Source organism: Lindgomyces ingoldianus, assembly GCF_010093535.1.
Source record: "Lindgomyces ingoldianus strain ATCC 200398 unplaced genomic scaffold BDR25scaffold_15, whole genome shotgun sequence".
NCBI lineage: Eukaryota > Fungi > Ascomycota > Dothideomycetes > Pleosporales > Lindgomycetaceae > Lindgomyces > Lindgomyces ingoldianus.
In genome coordinates, this window is record NW_022985176.1 from 830,594 (window position 1) to 846,769 (window position 16,176).

General features: G+C 49.3%; 5 protein-coding genes across 5 annotated transcripts; 2 read left to right on the forward strand and 3 right to left on the reverse strand.

Moving 5' to 3' along the window:
- Positions 1–112: 112 nt before the first annotated feature.
- Positions 113–6,820, forward strand: BDR25DRAFT_314163 (uncharacterized protein; the record flags this gene model as incomplete). The annotated part of the gene is made up of 4 exons (XM_033691435.1): positions 113–211; positions 338–5,701; positions 5,786–6,742; positions 6,803–6,820. 4 exons carry the CDS (start codon positions 113–115, stop codon positions 6,818–6,820), a joined length of 6,438 nt encoding a protein of 2,145 aa, XP_033547832.1.
- Positions 6,821–7,489: 669 nt separating this feature from the next.
- On the reverse strand, positions 7,490–8,327 carry BDR25DRAFT_342784 (DUF899-domain-containing protein; the record flags this gene model as incomplete). The annotated part of the gene is made up of 1 exon (XM_033693762.1): positions 7,490–8,327. The coding sequence occupies exon 1, from the start codon at positions 8,246–8,248 to the stop codon at positions 7,490–7,492; it is 759 nt and encodes a 252-aa protein (XP_033547833.1). The 5' UTR covers positions 8,249–8,327.
- A 465-nt stretch (positions 8,328–8,792) lies between these two features.
- Positions 8,793–11,174, reverse strand: BDR25DRAFT_261310 (MFS general substrate transporter). The gene is made up of 7 exons (XM_033686694.1): positions 10,651–11,174; positions 10,221–10,599; positions 9,891–10,166; positions 9,741–9,843; positions 9,456–9,692; positions 9,165–9,397; positions 8,793–9,112 (listed from the first exon to the last, which is right to left on the reverse strand). Exons 1-7 carry the CDS (start codon positions 10,860–10,862, stop codon positions 9,077–9,079), a joined length of 1,476 nt encoding a protein of 491 aa, XP_033547834.1. The 5' UTR covers positions 10,863–11,174; the 3' UTR covers positions 8,793–9,076.
- A 2,043-nt stretch (positions 11,175–13,217) lies between these two features.
- On the forward strand, positions 13,218–14,560 carry BDR25DRAFT_28881 (uncharacterized protein). The gene is made up of 3 exons (XM_033688412.1): positions 13,218–13,318; positions 13,392–13,515; positions 13,591–14,560. The coding sequence occupies exons 1-3, from the start codon at positions 13,275–13,277 to the stop codon at positions 14,158–14,160; spliced, it is 738 nt and encodes a 245-aa protein (XP_033547835.1). The 5' UTR covers positions 13,218–13,274; the 3' UTR covers positions 14,161–14,560.
- Positions 14,204–15,733, reverse strand: BDR25DRAFT_28862 (nucleotide-binding domain-containing protein). Its single transcript, XM_033688402.1, has 4 exons — positions 15,147–15,733; positions 14,567–15,006; positions 14,370–14,472; positions 14,204–14,310 (listed from the first exon to the last, which is right to left on the reverse strand). The coding sequence occupies exons 1-4, from the start codon at positions 15,608–15,610 to the stop codon at positions 14,247–14,249; spliced, it is 1,071 nt and encodes a 356-aa protein (XP_033547836.1). The 5' UTR covers positions 15,611–15,733; the 3' UTR covers positions 14,204–14,246.
- Positions 15,734–16,176: the final 443 nt, after the last annotated feature.

Sequence of the window (16,176 nt, forward strand, 5' to 3'; positions counted from 1 at the left end):
CCTTCCCCCACTCCATTTATTTCCTTGTCCTTGACAGGACCGTCTCCTATGGATTACTCCTCCACCGCACCGTAGGCTTGGATCGGCCTTCTCTGCCTAACCGCATTTCAACATGGCATTCCTTTTGGCCGCCTCCTCATCGCTCGGCAAAAAACTTCTTCTTTTCGGATTACGACATATTGATATTTTAGACAAAGACCCAGCCGACTTTGTCAGTGTCGACGTCGGCAAAAAGACCACGCTCGAAGTTCGCGATGTCGGGCTGCACGTCAAGGCAAGCAACAATATGCCTGACTGAACCCTCCCGACTGCATGTTGCTTACATTTGCGTTGATAGAAACTCGTCTCCCTCCTCCGCCTAAAGCTCCCACGTGAAATCCATCTTTCGAAAGCCCAGGCATCACTACTTCGTGTTACATTTATTCTCGACTTCGGCGTTCCGCAAATATTGATCGAGGTGGACGGAGTGCAAGTACACGCACGATTATCCGAGAATAGCGAGCTTGCGGAGGCGAAGGTGCCGAGTCAAGACGGGAAACCATCTGAAGCGAGGACACAACGGCCCTCACCTCCCCGCCGACGTCGACCGTCATCCCCCTCTCCTTTCGAAGATTATTCGAGCGATACATCGTCAGAGGCGGACGTGAAACCCCTTTTGACTGTAGATGATCTCGCGAAGTCGTTCATTCGGGACGAGCCCGCCGAAGAGATTCGAGAACTAGAGGAAGCCCTGAATACGCAGTCAGAACACCTTCAAGAGTCGATAGCGTCTAGTGACGATGGGGACGACGAAAGCACCACTGGCATGGGAGCCCCTTTGGCTCTTCCGGCTGTGCTCCGCAATCTCCTGAACACCGCTTTGGATCGGCTCCAGATCACTGCGAACCATATCGACATCGAAGTTGAAGATCAGAGTCCCTCCGACGGATCGAATGAGTCAAACGAGGACGAGGATCCATTCGCGTCTATCAATTTTCATATCGACCGCATAGCAATTGACTCTGTAACGTCTCGGGATCCTCAGGTTGACATTGCCTCTGCTGCGCTGCCTTCAGGAAACCCAGATTCTAAACTTGGGAAGCGACGGATGCGGGTTGAGAATGTCTACGCGCGCCTCATCTCCGACGCAGACAATTTCGAAACACTATCCCGGATCTCACGGCCATCGTCGCCAGCAGACACTCGTTCTGAGCTCTCTTCGAGCCAGAAGATCCCTAGTGATGCGTCGACTAGCCAAGTTTCAGCAGGTCATGATAATCCCTCGACTCTGCCCGAAGAAGACACACACCCGGTCCAGGCCTTTGTTCCTGATATTCCACATGAAACCGAGTTTGTTTCCCTACCGCCTCGCCACGATAATGCGAATCGTCTTTCATCTTCTATTCTTACTACTGATGATGATCGATTTGCAGATGCCGCTTCTGACGACAGTTTAGAACATAGTATCGCAAGCGACTTGCCTACTCAACCACAGCATCCTAATGCACCGTGCGACGCGGGTGCCGACAGCATTTTATATAACGTCGATGGCCTCTTGGAGTATTCTTCAGACAACAATCTCTTCGATTCTACGCTAGGCGGCTCAACTCAAGGGATTGGACCTTTCAGGCACCCAGGACGATGGGGAGGCGATGGAGCGAATTTGAGCCACGATTTCAGGCCCGGATCTCCTGACACTTTACCATTAGTTCTCGGTTCGTCGTCTTCACATACTCTCCAACGCTCTTTAAGGTCTGTAAATGGTGAGGATTCGTTGTCACAACCCGCGTTGTCCGAACTTGATGCGTCGACGGATAACTTGGATTTCGCGCGACATCATATGCAACCGGAACAAAACACTTCACTTGGAATGCACAGTGATTCTGCCCCGGGCGAGGAAGACCTGGCCGAGTCAAAGTTGTTCACTCATGACGATGCTGAAAGCATGTACATGAGCGCCCTAAGCGCAGCTCCACTAGCCTCCAGCAGTCTATCGGTTCCTGGAGGTTGGGAGTCTTCATCAAGTTCAAGCCAAGATACAGGATCTGACACTTCTGTGCCGATTCCTCCTGCAATGGTAGCTTCAAGCATACTGAGACCCCTACTGGAGGCTGACGATGGCTGTGAGACACCACGTCCTGGAAGTAGGCAAAGCCAACTATCCTCTCCGGTCGATTATCGTGGACGCTCACCGAGTCAAAATATCGAACCTAGCCTCCCTAATGCACGCTCTGGGGAAAAGCTTGCAAAGCTCTTCTTGACTATCGATCAGATTAGCGTCTGGTTTCCGCTTGGTTTAGAGCAAAACGAGCCCAGTGAAGACGCTGCCGGACAGATAAGAGATGATAGAGGTCTCGACTTCGCTCCGCCAAACCTCGGTGAAGATTCCATTTTTCAGGACATGCCAGGCTCTTTCTCGAATTATGCTCTCTCCACTGCGTCCAGAATACCAGAAGCCCCGAAGAAACGCCCGGTTTCTGAGCTAGCTCTGGCAGAGAAACACTCCATTACTCCCAAAAAGGAGCCTTCTCCTATGATCAGTGTAGAGGTCGGATCGCTGGTTGGACATATGGACATTTCTACCGGCCGCATCATGTTTCAGATGCTTGACAGGATCCTGAAAGCGTTAACTGGTATGTCTGACACAGACACCAGGCCAGCAATGAAGAAGGATGCCCCGGTGAGCCCACGAGCGAAGTTAGATCTCTCTATAAAGCATTTCAGTATTGCGTGGCTAGAGCGTTTAGTGACCGAGCCGCTACTGGAGAACGGCCGATCGTTATCTAGGCTAGAGAATAATCCTTTGGATGCGATTATTCGAATCGGTCTCTCCTCCATACATTTTGCAAGTCAAGCTCAATTTGAGGAAGCCCGTGCAAAACTCCTAATCCGAAAATTCGTGCTATCAACTCTTAATCAGGACATCATCTCATTTCAACCACCGAAGCCGAAATCAAAAAGATCTTCTGTTGTCAGCATCGCGGATATACTTAATAACGATATCGAGATTGACCTCGAGCAAACGAAGGATCGCCGTGTTACCATCGTAACACGGCCCGTTAAGATCATGTTTGACATGAAGAAGCTTGACGAGGCTTTGGGCTCATTTGGAGGCTTTAGTGGTGTTCTAGAACTAGGCAGTTCTATGACTTCAAATCCCATCGTCAATAGCCCAAAGACTTCGGTGGCTAAGTCTCGACCACGCGGCGTTCATTTTGGCGATACTCCACCTCCACCGCCTCCGGCGACTACTGCCCTTAGTTTCCCTAAGATTCAGATCAAGTTTGGGGAAGTTACATTTACTCTCAAAGGGAAGAGTTGTACATTGCAACTGCAAACAACGTCAGTACGAATTGCAGTCCGAGAAAGCAACTTTCGTCTGAAGGTATCAGAAGTCCAGCTATCCGGTCCTTATGTAGACGCTGCCCAAGTGGGAGTGCCGCTTCTTGTGGAGATTAGAGATACCACCATCAATTTTCTCTTTACGCCTGAGGAAATCGATTTGACGAGATTAATCTCCATGATCACTCCATCCAAGGATCCATATGAAAATGATGGGGACATTCTCATTGACACCTTACTTCGCCAACGTCGAAAGGGATCTGTCCTCCGAGCAGAAGTTGCAAGTGTAGGAATACGCATAACAGACATCGGCCAACTACAGACCCTTGATGCTCTAGGTGCGGAAGTAGCCAGGCTGGCTCGAGTGACGAAGTATCTCCCGGACGATGATCGCCCTGGAATACTCACACTCGCAATAGTCCAGCGCTTCGATGCAAATTGCATGGTCAACGAGCGACTCGGCGATGTTTCTATCGGTTGTGAAGTTATTTCCGTCGCACATGTCGGAGTTCCTCCACTCTTCGCTGTAGAAATTGGCAAAGCATCAGTTACCCGTGCCAATGAGCTTTTAATTCACGAAGTTGTCGAGCTTCGCCCACAAGACCAGCTACCTATGGTCATGGCAAGGATGATCGGTGACGAAATGGAACCTATCATTAAAGCAAAGCTTTTCAACCTTTGTGCTGAATACCATGTTACCACGATCATGGCAGCCCTAGGCATCCTAGACGACGGTACAGTCGACGATATCGCATTGGGGCTCGCGTCATCAGTCGCAACCATTACTGGTGGGACATCTCCAAAAATGCTAAGTAGACATTCGTCAGAATCGAGCAGCTCTCCTGGTGGCTCTACGAAACCGTTTCGCGTAGATCTCCTTCTCCGATGCTGTGCGATTGGGCTTAATCCGAGGAAGATTCCTTCTAAAGGCCTCTTCGTCCTTACCGATGCACATTTCACGGGAACCGTGTCCAAGAAAGAGGAGATATTTGCCGCTGTAGAACTCCGGAAAGCCTCGATACATGCTATTGATGACACTGGGAGACTTGAGCAGAATAGGGATTACGTGTCGGCTCCGCCTGCTAGTTCCCCACTTGGGCAACACCAATTGACTAATCTGCGCGAATCAGGCTACGTCTCTCTCAGCTCCATATCTGCCGCAAAAGTTCAAGTGAAAATCAAAGGCGATAGCAAGGACGAGCCACAGGTGGTAGATGTTGAGTTTAAGAACGAACTGTTTGTTCTTGAGTCATGTGCAGATTCCACGCAAACACTCATCGCCATTCTAAGTGGTCTCCAGCCGCCTATTCCACCGAGCACCGCCCAGCAGTACCGAACCGTAGTTCCGCTACAGAAAATGATGGAGTCGTTCACTGGAGATGCGATTACTTCCCCGGAAACCGTAGAAGAAGAGAATTTCATGGACTATGCTGATTTGGTTGCCGATGAAGTACCCACGAACCTCGAATTTGTGGGGAGCTTCTACAACCCAGAGTCAATTCCCACTGAAGAGGAGCTAGGAGATAGCATGCTCGGCGAAGACGATCTGGGGGCTCTAGCAACTCCACCAGTGACTCGGAAAACAGGTGAAAGAGGTCTTCTTGAAAGTTTCCAAGAACAATACGAGGTTACGGAAGGGGAGCAGGACTTCGACTTCGACGACAACTACTTCAAAGACTCAGATTCTGAGCACAAGGGGACCGCTCGGAAATGGGATTCAACACAGAACCAATACCACCTAACCAACGAATTCAAGACCCCTGACGCTCCCCTCAAGGTCTGTGTCCGTGACGTCAACATCATCTGGAATTTGTTCGATGGTTACGACTGGCCCCGAACCCGCGGTGTCATTGCCCAGGCCGTTGAGGATGTAGAAGCTCGGGCGGAAGAGCGACGTAGACGGCTCAAGGATGAAGATGATGAGGAAGACTTTGTTGAGGCAGATTTCTTGTTTAACTCTGTCTGGATTGGCGTCCCGGTCAAAGAAGAAAAAGGCGCTCTCGCAAAGAAAATCAATCATGACATTGATGATCTAGCAAGCGAAACTGGGAGCTATGCAACTTCTACCGCTACCCGAAGCACTGGAGCCACTGCGCGACCGCGAAGTGCCGGTAACCCTCATCGTCGCCGATTGAAGTTGGAGCGAAGCAAGCACAAGAAGATCGCATTCCAGTTGTCCGGTGTGGCCTTGGACTTAATCGTATTCCCTCCCAACTCCGGGGAGACACAGAACTCCCTTAATGTGCGTGTGCGTGATTTTGAAATCTACGATCACGTCCCTTCTTCGACTTGGAGGAAATTTGCAACTTCGCTCATCGAACCAAATTTGCGAGAGATGGGTAAGCCAATGATAAACCTGGAGCTATTGACTGTGAGGCCGGTGAGCGACCTAGCTGCCTCCGAACTCGTCATAAAGGCAAGTACTGCAATGACACTTCCTCAACTTTTCTGATCGTGTTTTCAGGCTACCGTACTCCCTCTCCGCCTGCATGTCGACCAGGATGCTCTGGATTTCATTACGCGATTCTTTGAGTTCAAGGATGACTCTGCTCCTAACTCTAGCGCATCTTCTGAGCAGCCTTTTATCCAACGTCTTGAGGTCCTTTCCGTCACGTTGAAACTCGACTACAAACCGAAGCGAGTTGATTACCACGGTCTTCGTTCCGGCCACACCACGGAGTTCATGAACTTCCTTATTCTGGATGGAGCCGATATTATACTTCGACATGCCATTGTTTACGGAATCACGAGCTTTGATAAGCTACACAAGACCTTGAACGATGTCTGGATGCCGGATGTGAAGAGGAATCAGCTTCCCGGAGTGCTTTCAGGTCTGGCTGCAGTCCGCCCTATCGTTAACGTTGGTAGTGGTGTCCGTGACCTTGTTGTTGTCCCAATGCGTGAGTACAGGAAAGATGGCCGCATCGTTAGGAGCCTCCAGAAGGGCGTATATGCATTTGCCAAGAATACCACATCAGAAGCAGCCCGTCTCGGCGCGAAGATTGCAATTGGAACGCAAAATATTCTTGAAGGTGCCGAGAATTTCCTGAATCCCCATTCCGGCTCCCCGCGTTCCCCATCTACGATACATGACTGGGCTGATGTGGACCCCTCGGATGCTAGCGATGATGAGCCTAGGGTTGTGTCAAATTATGCCAACCAGCCCATTGGTGTAAAAGCTGGGTTGAGAAATGCAGCTAGATACCTTGAGCGAGATTTGCTCACAGCAAGGGATGCTATCATTGCAATTCCCGCTGAAGTCATGGAGGAGGGTACCGGCCTAGGCATGGCGAAGGCAATCGCTAAGAGGGCGCCTACGGTCATTCTACGACCCGCCCTGGGCGCCACGAAAGCGGTGTCTCATACCCTGCTTGGTGTTGGAAATGCGCTGGATAAGGATAGTAAGAGGAAAATTGAAGATGTAGGTTTGCCCCACATGCAATACGTTCCAGATATGTGGCACATACTAATTACTTTATAGAAATACAAATCTTACTAAACCAATTGGCTCGCATTCGAAGAGGCCCACGGGAAGATCTCAAATACTACCGTTGGCAAATTGGCTCATTGCTGAACGTGGCTGCGACCATTCCATCAGCATGGCAGCCTGGGTCGAGATACTTAAGCTCAAATTCTAAATCATCGACGCAGTCAAATGGGGATGTACTCTGTACTAAATCCGGGTCCATTCGTATCATTTCAAGTCTCGTCTACTTTCTTACTATTCCTTTGGTTTTCCTTTTTTTACCTTTCTAAATTGCATAGCGACGGTGCGCACAGGGGCATCTCACACCATTCATTTGCATTCAGGGGTGCATGTAGGTTTGCATGAAACAAACATTCTTGATCGATCGGATTGATATACTGGCGTTTGTCTGTGTGCGATTTTTGGGCATATACTGTTTGAAGTTACTTGCACTTTAAGCCAGTGCTTTTTGTGTGGGTATCGAGAAATGAGTGGTATACCCATACGAAGGGGACTGTTTGTTCTGTGCATAAAGTGGAGAGGAACATAGCATTCGTAGATAACAAAGAATAATTGAGATTTCACGCATTAGTCAATGTTTAGTAATTCATATTTTCGGGAGACTGCACAGGTCTCTTCTCAGAGACAAAGAACGAGCATAAACCGCATCCGAGTTACAGGGTGTACCGTGATATACCGTCTTCAAAACTTAACGCCATCCCACTTTTCGACATACTCAAAACCCGGGTCCCAATCGCCACGTCCTTCTGGGGTAATATCTAATATATTCCAAACTGGAGTCAAAAGATCCATTCCACGGATCACATCCCTGTCGAAATGCGGATTAGTCTGATATAAAAATCGGACCTTTCCTTCTCCATCATCTTCCTCATACTTGAACACACTCATTCCCGGGCCTTGAGGCATATCGTCCATCCACTCCGGAGCCTCGACTCCCATATCCTTATTGAACGAATTCCCAAAAGAAGACAAGAAACGAAGGTCGTGCCAACCCCTTTTCATCGCATATTCGCGAATCACGGGAAGTGGTGCCTTAGCGATAACGACCAGGTTGAAGCGCTGAGCCAGATGCTTGGCCACGCCGTTCAAGCCATCGACGAACATACTGCACCCCGGACACGCTTTCGTCGCGTTCTCCCCCATCATCAAGTGGTACACGACGAGGGTTTTGTGGCTGAGACTACCGGGCTTTGCAACGTCGGACAAAGTAACTTTCGTGATTGGAGAAGATGCGGCGAGGTCTTTGGGTCCTTCTTCGAAGGTATAGGTTGGGAGAATGGGCCCAAGAGGAAGGGCTCGGCGCTGTGAGGCTACTTCCTCGATCTGGTTGCGGAGCGCGTATTCTTTCTCCAACAAGGCGCGACGAGCAGCGATGTATTCTCCGGTGGCGCTGGCAGGCCACTTATAGAAGGCCGGGTTGGGGACTTGAATGGAAGTCATAGTGGAGGAGTATAGGGCGGCACAATTGGTGGGACGAAGTGGGCAGTAAATGATGAAAGGTTCTTCTTGCCAATTGAAGCCCGGAGACAGTGAAACATTGAAGAAACAAGCGCTTTAACTGAGCACAGAAGTTGATTTATATTTCAAATCGTTCGTTCTCTCAACATGGATTCACGGCGATAATGGTAAGGTCAACGCCAAAACACGTGATGACGCGTAAACGTGTTTGACTCACCTGCAAATTGACGTCTCCTCGCATGTTGCTATCTCGCATTGCTCGCGTTGCAGTCTAATTGAGGATACTTGCAGGTGCCAACGGCCGTAAATGGGGTTTTTGATATGTGAAGTTGCGGGGAGAAAAGTCTTGGGGCGAACGGTAGCCTGAAATGTGTGGTACTGATTACTGATCGACGTCTGGACTCGACTAATCATCGGGACATTCTTTAACATCTTCCACTCACCTCACTTCATAGCACGATGGAGAAGAAAGGGCGTGGAAGAGGACGATTAAGCGAATAGGTTAGTAATATGAATGGTTGGAATACGCAACTTCAAAAGACACGGCAGCTTGAAGGATTTCACTTGCATTTGGCCTAAGTACGGTGGCATGAGGGAATATGTTGAATATTGATGCTGCAAAGATTCGTCTCGTTACCAACGAATGCATAAGATGCAGCGGTTCATTACATTTCGATGTAAGATTCTGGTTAAGCGGCAAGTATTCCAATTTCTCATCATGAATATCGTCTACCCCTTAGCCGAGGTCCAAACCTATCGCCATGGGACCTATTAAATATAACCCGTACGCACCCATTTTAACTGGCAAAATCAGTATGTATATCTGAATCCTTTCTGGTGGTCCTCCTGCATACTTTGTTAACAGACATTCAACAGTTAGCTGGACAAGAAGACTTACATCGCTGTCCTCCAACTCAATCTCACCCCGGGCTGCTTTCCCGTTTTGGCGAACGAAAACAATGGTCTCGAGACCGACGATAACAATAGTGAGGAGACAGCAAGCGATGCATGCATATAGGCCTGGGTGATACTCAGGAGCATCCTGGGCTCTGAAGATAAGGCTGCCTGCAATGCCACCAAATCCACCGAATCCTACAAGCGTAGCAGAGCAGAAGGCACGCTTCCATTGACCTATGGTCGTCAGCATGCACCGTAAGAAGGGTACTTGAAGACATTGTCCTCCGCATACCTCGGATATTATTCGCTTGATATGCCATCGTTGCCGGAACATTCGAATTTGCGCCGGCTGTTGTGAGGAAGACACCGAAATACCGGACCCCAGCGTTCTTGTGGAATCCCATGATGGGGAGACCAATCAAGCAAAGGAGCATGTTGAAGCAGATGATTGGGCCACGGATCTTGTACTTATCGCCCAGCCAGCCTGTGGCGTACATGACAATGGCTGCGAGTGCGTAGGGTGGAGCGACTTTTCTAGTTAGGATGCGGAGAAGGCAATGGGAAAGGATTCACTTACCCAAGCACTGAGAAGCTCCAACGCTGAAACCCATATTCTCTGTGAGAATGATAGGCAAGAAATAAGCGAGGGCATACGTGACGCATGTCGTATCAAAGAAGATCTGGCAACAATCAGTATTACGGGCTAAGGATATGTCAATGTACGCACCATCGCATAGCCCCAGATCTTCAGGTCAAGACCAGCACGGAAGAACTTGGCAGCAGAGAATGGCTGGACTCCGGCATCACCTCGGTCTTTGTTTACGCGGTCGATGATGAATTTTGTCTCTCGTTCATTCAGGAACTTGTATGACTTGTGTGCCTGGTCGGGGAAATCCACAAGGAACCAGTAGCAGACTATTCCCAACACACAAGTTAAGGTTCCTTCAATGATGAAAATCCATCGCCATCCACCGAGGCCTTGGAGGCCCTTCATTTGCATAAGCTGGACCAGTCAGTATTCAATATTTGTTTCGAGGGAAGGGCAGGGGTATCATACACCGAATGCTAATATACCGGCGCACGCAGAAGCAAGGCTCCCGAGAATATAGAAGCATGAGTAGCGCTTTCCGACATCGTAGCGAGTGTACCATGTGCTTAATAAGTATACACAACTGGGGAAAAATCCGGCCTCGAGGATACCAAGAATGACACGGAGTCCAGCAAGGTCCTTCCAATCATTGACAAACCCCATGCCAATCATCACAGCACCCCACAACAATGTGATGGTTGACAGATGGATTCGAGGACCGAGCTTCCGGACGATTATGGTAGACGGGGGCTGAAATACCACATAGGTGGTGAAAAAGACAAGGGTTACAACAGAGTATCTGCTAACATCGCCAAAAGGAATGGCTAACTTCAGCTCTTTAGTCATACTAGCTTATCGTAAGCATGTGTAAGCACGACAGGTTCGATTGGAAGCGCACCCAGCGATCGAAGCAGAACCCAAATTCGTCCTATCCATCAAAGAAACGCAGTACAGGAAGCCCACTGTGATGACAAGACGCCGGTCGACGCGGTGAATTATTCGTTTTTGCTCTTCCAGGGTGAATTCGGACTCGATGGAGCCGTCCTTGGACACGACGGTGCCGACGTCCTCCATCATGTTCATTCCGTGCTTCTCAATGTCTTGCGCCATGGCGAGATAAGTGTGGATGGACTACTAGAGAAGAGGGAGAGAAGATGAAGAGAAGATGAAGAGAAGAAAATGAGAAGGTCGGTGATCAGCATGCGATGAGAGAAAAACTGGAAAGCTTGTGCTCATCTTATACGTCCCAGCTGAACGGGACCTGCTCCATGTAGGTTGCCAAGCCCTGGTGAGATGTTGGAAGGAGCGAAGGGATTGGAAAGATACCGAGGCACGTATACCAGATTGCGACGATGGCGGAAAGAACTGTGGAGAGCGGCAGATATGCCCAAAACAACTTGAACAGAACGGCGCATGGCGATGAACGCTTGATGGGGGTGGGTGCTTGCCACTGCTTGGCACCTGGAGTCCCCGCATTCCACTACTGAAGTCTCCACACCTCAACGAATCGTGGACCACCACCCAAGACGACGAGAAGCGCTATCACCTTAACCGCCTTTCTTCTGTCGCCTCCCGGCGCCCGCCAGCCCGTCATCGCGAAGCCTTCGACGCAGAGGCGCACTGCCAGGGCGAACAAGACGTCTTATCCAGGTCCTGCTCGGGCTTGCAGCACAAAGCATTTCCATGTCAAGACACTGACGGGCGTCCTTCAATGCGTAAAACTTTTGTCGCTCTGCCAATCACCCGCCACTATGGATGGCCTCCCGTCCTCTTGGAAAGCACCGAGTCTGGGCCTCAAACGCCGATGCGCGATTGTTCGCGCTTGGTCCAAAAACATCGATTTTCCCGGCACCATTGCGCACCGGGCGTGGATGCTTCCTTGTTGTGTCTCGCGAAAACGTGTCGTCGGAACGTGCACCAAATCCTATTCCATCTACCGCACTCCAGGTCCGACCACGTTGAAATCCTGCAGCAGGGGATTGCAACCCCAGATTTAGGACCTTGGCCGGATCATGTGAGCAGGGCAAAGGCAGGGTACTGATTCAGGGCACCGAGTTAACGCGCATCCTCCAATACCTCTATGATACTCAGGTCTTTGGTGCCCAAGGGGGGCATCATGGTCGTTTGAGTGTGGCTCGATGTCATCTCTCCCAATCATCCGGTTGTCAGCAGGACCTGATTACGCTGCAGGCATCGCCCTTTTCCCGGATCGTATATCTGCATTATTAGCCGCCGCACCGTCAACGTCCAGGTGCCGAATGAATCCAATCGAATGTTCGTGTGCAGGAGATATCTCTGCTTTACTGCCTCTACACGTCATTGCAGCAATGATGAAGTCCTTCGCCTCCCCTTATTCAAGCCTCCTCGAATATCCGGGGCTAGATTTTGGATTTCACTGCATTCGCTTCGTAGCGTCAGCATAGCCTTGTGCTCCCACACCAGTTCTCACCCGGTTTTTCATCCTCGTTTTCCGTTCGTATCAGAACTCTGATCAGACAACGCACCTCATTCCAAATACCATCAGCTGTCTGCGTTGCAACACTCTCGATGCTTCCTTTCTCGTATGGCCTACCCAATGTGTCGGATTCATCTTGAAGGATGGGCGATCATCGAATCTACGATTTCTCATAGTACGCCAATAAATCCCGTTCGTTTGAGTTTGGAGCCGAGGCAACATTCCCCAGCCCTATGGTCCAAGATCTGAAGTCCCTACATGACTGGAGCAATCTCTCCTTGGTGTACCAATAGGAGAGCGACACCGATATGTCGAGCCGAGGTTGCATTCCCTCCATGCATCTTCGAATGGGCACGCTCGGGATTCTATGAGACGACAAGACCTGGAATCAGCCCACGCTGCGGTTCCTCACTGAAAGAACACCACAAATGTATATAATGCCAAGGCTGGCTTGCTCACTAGCTATCCATGTCTGTGAATTCGTGCGCTCGATCTTTCGTCAATCGAGGGGACACAGCATGGACTTGGAAACTATCTCTGAACATGAAACTTAATATTAAGTTTCGAAGTCAAGAATCCAGGCTCCCCTATTATTGGCTATAAAAATCTAGGTACCATTAATTTTGACAATGCATTGTTGATGGTCGTTCAATCAACCAGAAGTCCACAGCATTCTAAATCGGGCTTCATTTTTGAAGCCCAAATGTCAAACATATGTCCAAACTGAGGTGTTTTACGTTTTCGAATCAGTTTAGCATCTTGCGCCGCTTTAAGTCTGAGTCGGATAGATTCACCTTATGCCTTGCCTTATAATGTCATGAATCCTACATTTTTCCAGGGCCTCACAGCGTGGATGTGGCTTTACCTTCACTTTTAGATATTCATTGCAAGCGATTAGGCTCCCAGAGTAACCTGGAAGTGTGGCTTGCCGATCCATCTGCTGACATTCAAGTGGCTGTGCCCCAACCCAACAGCTTCAGGGGGTGAACAAGGCCACATTCACAACACATCTTCACACAACATCAAGTGCATCGCGAAATGTCCGGTATGTAAAAATCTTATGCAATATGGCCGACGAAAGTAGCAAGTTATTAAAAGATTCGCTCAAGAAGTAAGCCATTATCTTATCGAGCCGGTTTCTGTAAAGCCGGGCGTCAGACCCGAAGCAGCTGATATTGTATCAGCCTTCTCACTTCTGGGGAGTACTCTGATTTCACAATAAATTGCAAGGACAAGACATGGAGGGTTCATAAAGCAATTGTCTGCCCTCGAAGCGGGTATTTCGCTAGGGCGGTGAATTTCGGCAGAGTAAGTCACACACTCACCATTCAACACTCAGCCTTGCTCGTAGTTCCCAAGCAACATCACGCTAATGAGAAGTAGGAGGCTAAAGATAGAATGATAGATCTCTTAGAAGACGAAACGGAGATTGTGGGCTTGATGCTCGAATACCTGTACATTGGCGACTATACGGTACCGACAACCGACAAAACTGATCTGGTCTTTCCACATACATGCAACGATTCGAATTTGCACGCATTTGTATGTAGCCATCACGCCTGTGCAACCCAACTCAGGGTTCGGGACTGGAGTTGCGGTGGCCGTGGTTGCATTCCTTCTCCCGATATTTTCCCGGCTAATCTAGTTCACCATGCTAGATTGTACGAACTTGCCGATAAGTACCAAGTCATGGGGCTCAAGTCTCTGGTCAGAGAAAAGTTCATATTGGCGTGTCAGTCGTTCTGGAATACCTCTAAGTTTCCAATAGCTGCAGAGATTGTATTCGCAACAACGCCCGAAGAGGATAAAGGTTTAAGGGAAGTCGTCGTAAGCACGATTTCAGACCATATGATACTCCTCAAGCAACCGGAGATGGAGTCACTGATGGTAACATATAATGGGTTGGCATATGGGCTTCTGAAGATCATGCTCGAGGCGGGTGGGTGGCAGTAACCCTATAAGGTGAATGGTGCTCTGCACATCCAGAATATGCACTGGCATTCATTTTGCAACTCGATAGTCTTTATATGGGCCGGTGCTCAGAGTTTTGCATTAGTCCCCAAAGCCTTTTTCACCAATTCGACAGCTCGTTCGGCAGTGCCCCTATCACATCTATCAGTACCGGGAAAAGGTCACGCAGGGTAGTTCGTGTCTCAACTCACCATGAAGACTGATATCCTGCTCCCGAATGTCCATAATTATGGACGACTGGAATACCATTACCCCCTTTCTCCAATTCAATTCTAGGCCCGCCTTTTCGAGAAGCTAAATTTTTTTTCATCAGCATGTTGGATTAGCAGCTTTTCGGCCATCAATTCGATAGAGCAGAGGAAAATATTGGAAGAGCGAGAAGACTTACGTCTCAATCCTACATTGTGACTGATTACCTGCAAATCCTCCACCCTCCCCAACTCCGGACAAATCTTGCAACACCTATCCATAATTTCCTTCGCAAGCTCCATATCCACCTCTTCACTCCAATTCCCATCCTGTCTACTACCTCCCAAAATTACGCCTCCGCCTAACGGCCGTGGAAACACGTAAGTGGTCAGCGGGTCAATGCGCTTCGGGGAGCGGAAGTACATGCGGTTGATGGGAGTCTTGGGTTCGGCGACTAAGACGGTTTGGCCTCTGGTTGGGTACAGGTTCGTATCCTTCACGTCGGTGAGGGCCAAGGAGCCGAGACCAGTGGCGTTGATCAGGATGGTAGTTGTAGGGAAATCGGAGAGGAGGGATGAGAGGGAAGAGTAGGTGCGGCGGACGAGAGTGATTTTGTTGACGAGGACCTGGTCTTGGAGCCTGTTGTACTTCACCTGTTAAAATTCGATTTTTGTCCCCAGGCGGGGTTGCTCTTCGTTTAAGCATCTCTATAAGGAGATACAAGAACGCAATAGATTTAGTTAGGCATAGAAAGATGGTAAAGAGAATCAATGACATACCACCCCAAATAAACTTGCGTATTAATCCTAAACGTACTCGCAAACTCCAACCCAAACTTCGCTCCACTCGGCAACTCGTTCTCTTCCAACGCCCTCAACCCCACCAACTCCTCATACCAGACTTTTCCCGTTTCAGGCGTCAAAATTCCCGTATCTTCAATCAGCGCATCGAACACGCCCCACATGCCCATTCGCCCAACCCCAGCTTCAGGATGCTGTTCAGCGATCTGGCTAAACTTATGGAATGTCACTTCGTCATATTTCTCCAGCGGCCCGTTGTCGTGCGCCATTGAAGCCCAGTTGGCCCCAGCCCACGGGGATGTATATTGGATGCTGCGATCGCCGGGGAAGTGTTTTGCTACGATGGTGATTTTGGAGGTTGGGTAGGTTTGGCGGAGAACGAGGGCGGTGGTTAGGCCGATGACGCCAGCGCCAAAGACGAGGAGGTTTGGGTTTTGGGTCATGGTGAAGGGTTTGGATTTTGGGAGTGCTGGAGGAAAAGGTCAGAAGGGCGAGATGATTGAGATGTGGATATGTGTCGGGGTGAGGATATAGAATTGAAGCAATAGAGGGATATAGATAGATATCTAATAACTGGAGATGTGGAATGGATTTATAACTCTTGAATGTTGGGCCCTTGTCCGAACTCCGTTGGTGCTGGAAGTTCTCCGACGGAGAAGAGCCGACTAGAAACGACAATCAAGCTTGCCACTAAGCATGAACTGAGAACAAGAACTTTGAGAGAAACAAGGTCGTACGAGAATCTAAAACAACCACCCACCTATGGTGGAGAATGAAGAATGATGAGTTGTGATCAGATGATGGATGTTGAGATAAAACCATATCGGAATTGCTGATTTGGGTTAGCGTGGAGATACAGGCGGTACAAGCGGCCTTGAAGACGCTCTTGTTTGTGGCTCATATTGGGATCTGCCACAGAATGTTCGCTGGGAGCATCTAGTCTGCTGAACATATTACTAGCAATAGGGAGGATACTAATACACTTGTCCCGTTCTATACCGCATTGGCC

What these genes read in the sequence shown, in the direction of transcription:
- BDR25DRAFT_261310 (XM_033686694.1), bottom strand. Translation starts at nt 10,862, where the DNA reads ATGGCGCAAGACATTGAGAAGCACGGAATGAACATGATGGAGGACGTC. An exon ending in CCGGTATATTAGCATTCGGT is followed by an intron (nt 10,167 to 10,220) that starts GTATGATACCCC and finishes TGACTGGTCCAG; the next exon opens with CTTATGCAAATGAAGGGCCT. An exon ending in TGGAGCTTCTCAGTGCTTGG is followed by an intron (nt 9,693 to 9,740) that starts GTAAGTGAATCC and finishes TAACTAGAAAAG; the next exon opens with TCGCTCCACCCTACGCACTC.
- BDR25DRAFT_28881 (XM_033688412.1), top strand. Translation starts at nt 13,275, where the DNA reads ATGGCCGACGAAAGTAGCAAGTTATTAAAAGATTCGCTCAAGAA. An exon ending in TTAAAAGATTCGCTCAAGAA is followed by an intron (nt 13,319 to 13,391) that starts GTAAGCCATTAT and finishes ATATTGTATCAG; the next exon opens with CCTTCTCACTTCTGGGGAGT. An exon ending in GGGCGGTGAATTTCGGCAGA is followed by an intron (nt 13,516 to 13,590) that starts GTAAGTCACACA and finishes AATGAGAAGTAG; the next exon opens with GAGGCTAAAGATAGAATGAT.
- BDR25DRAFT_28862 (XM_033688402.1), bottom strand. Translation starts at nt 15,610, where the DNA reads ATGACCCAAAACCCAAACCTCCTCGTCTTTGGCGCTGGCGTCATCGGC. An exon ending in TCACAATGTAGGATTGAGAC is followed by an intron (nt 14,473 to 14,566) that starts GTAAGTCTTCTC and finishes AAAAAAATTTAG; the next exon opens with CTTCTCGAAAAGGCGGGCCT. An exon ending in GCAGGATATCAGTCTTCATG is followed by an intron (nt 14,311 to 14,369) that starts GTGAGTTGAGAC and finishes TAGATGTGATAG; the next exon opens with GGGCACTGCCGAACGAGCTG.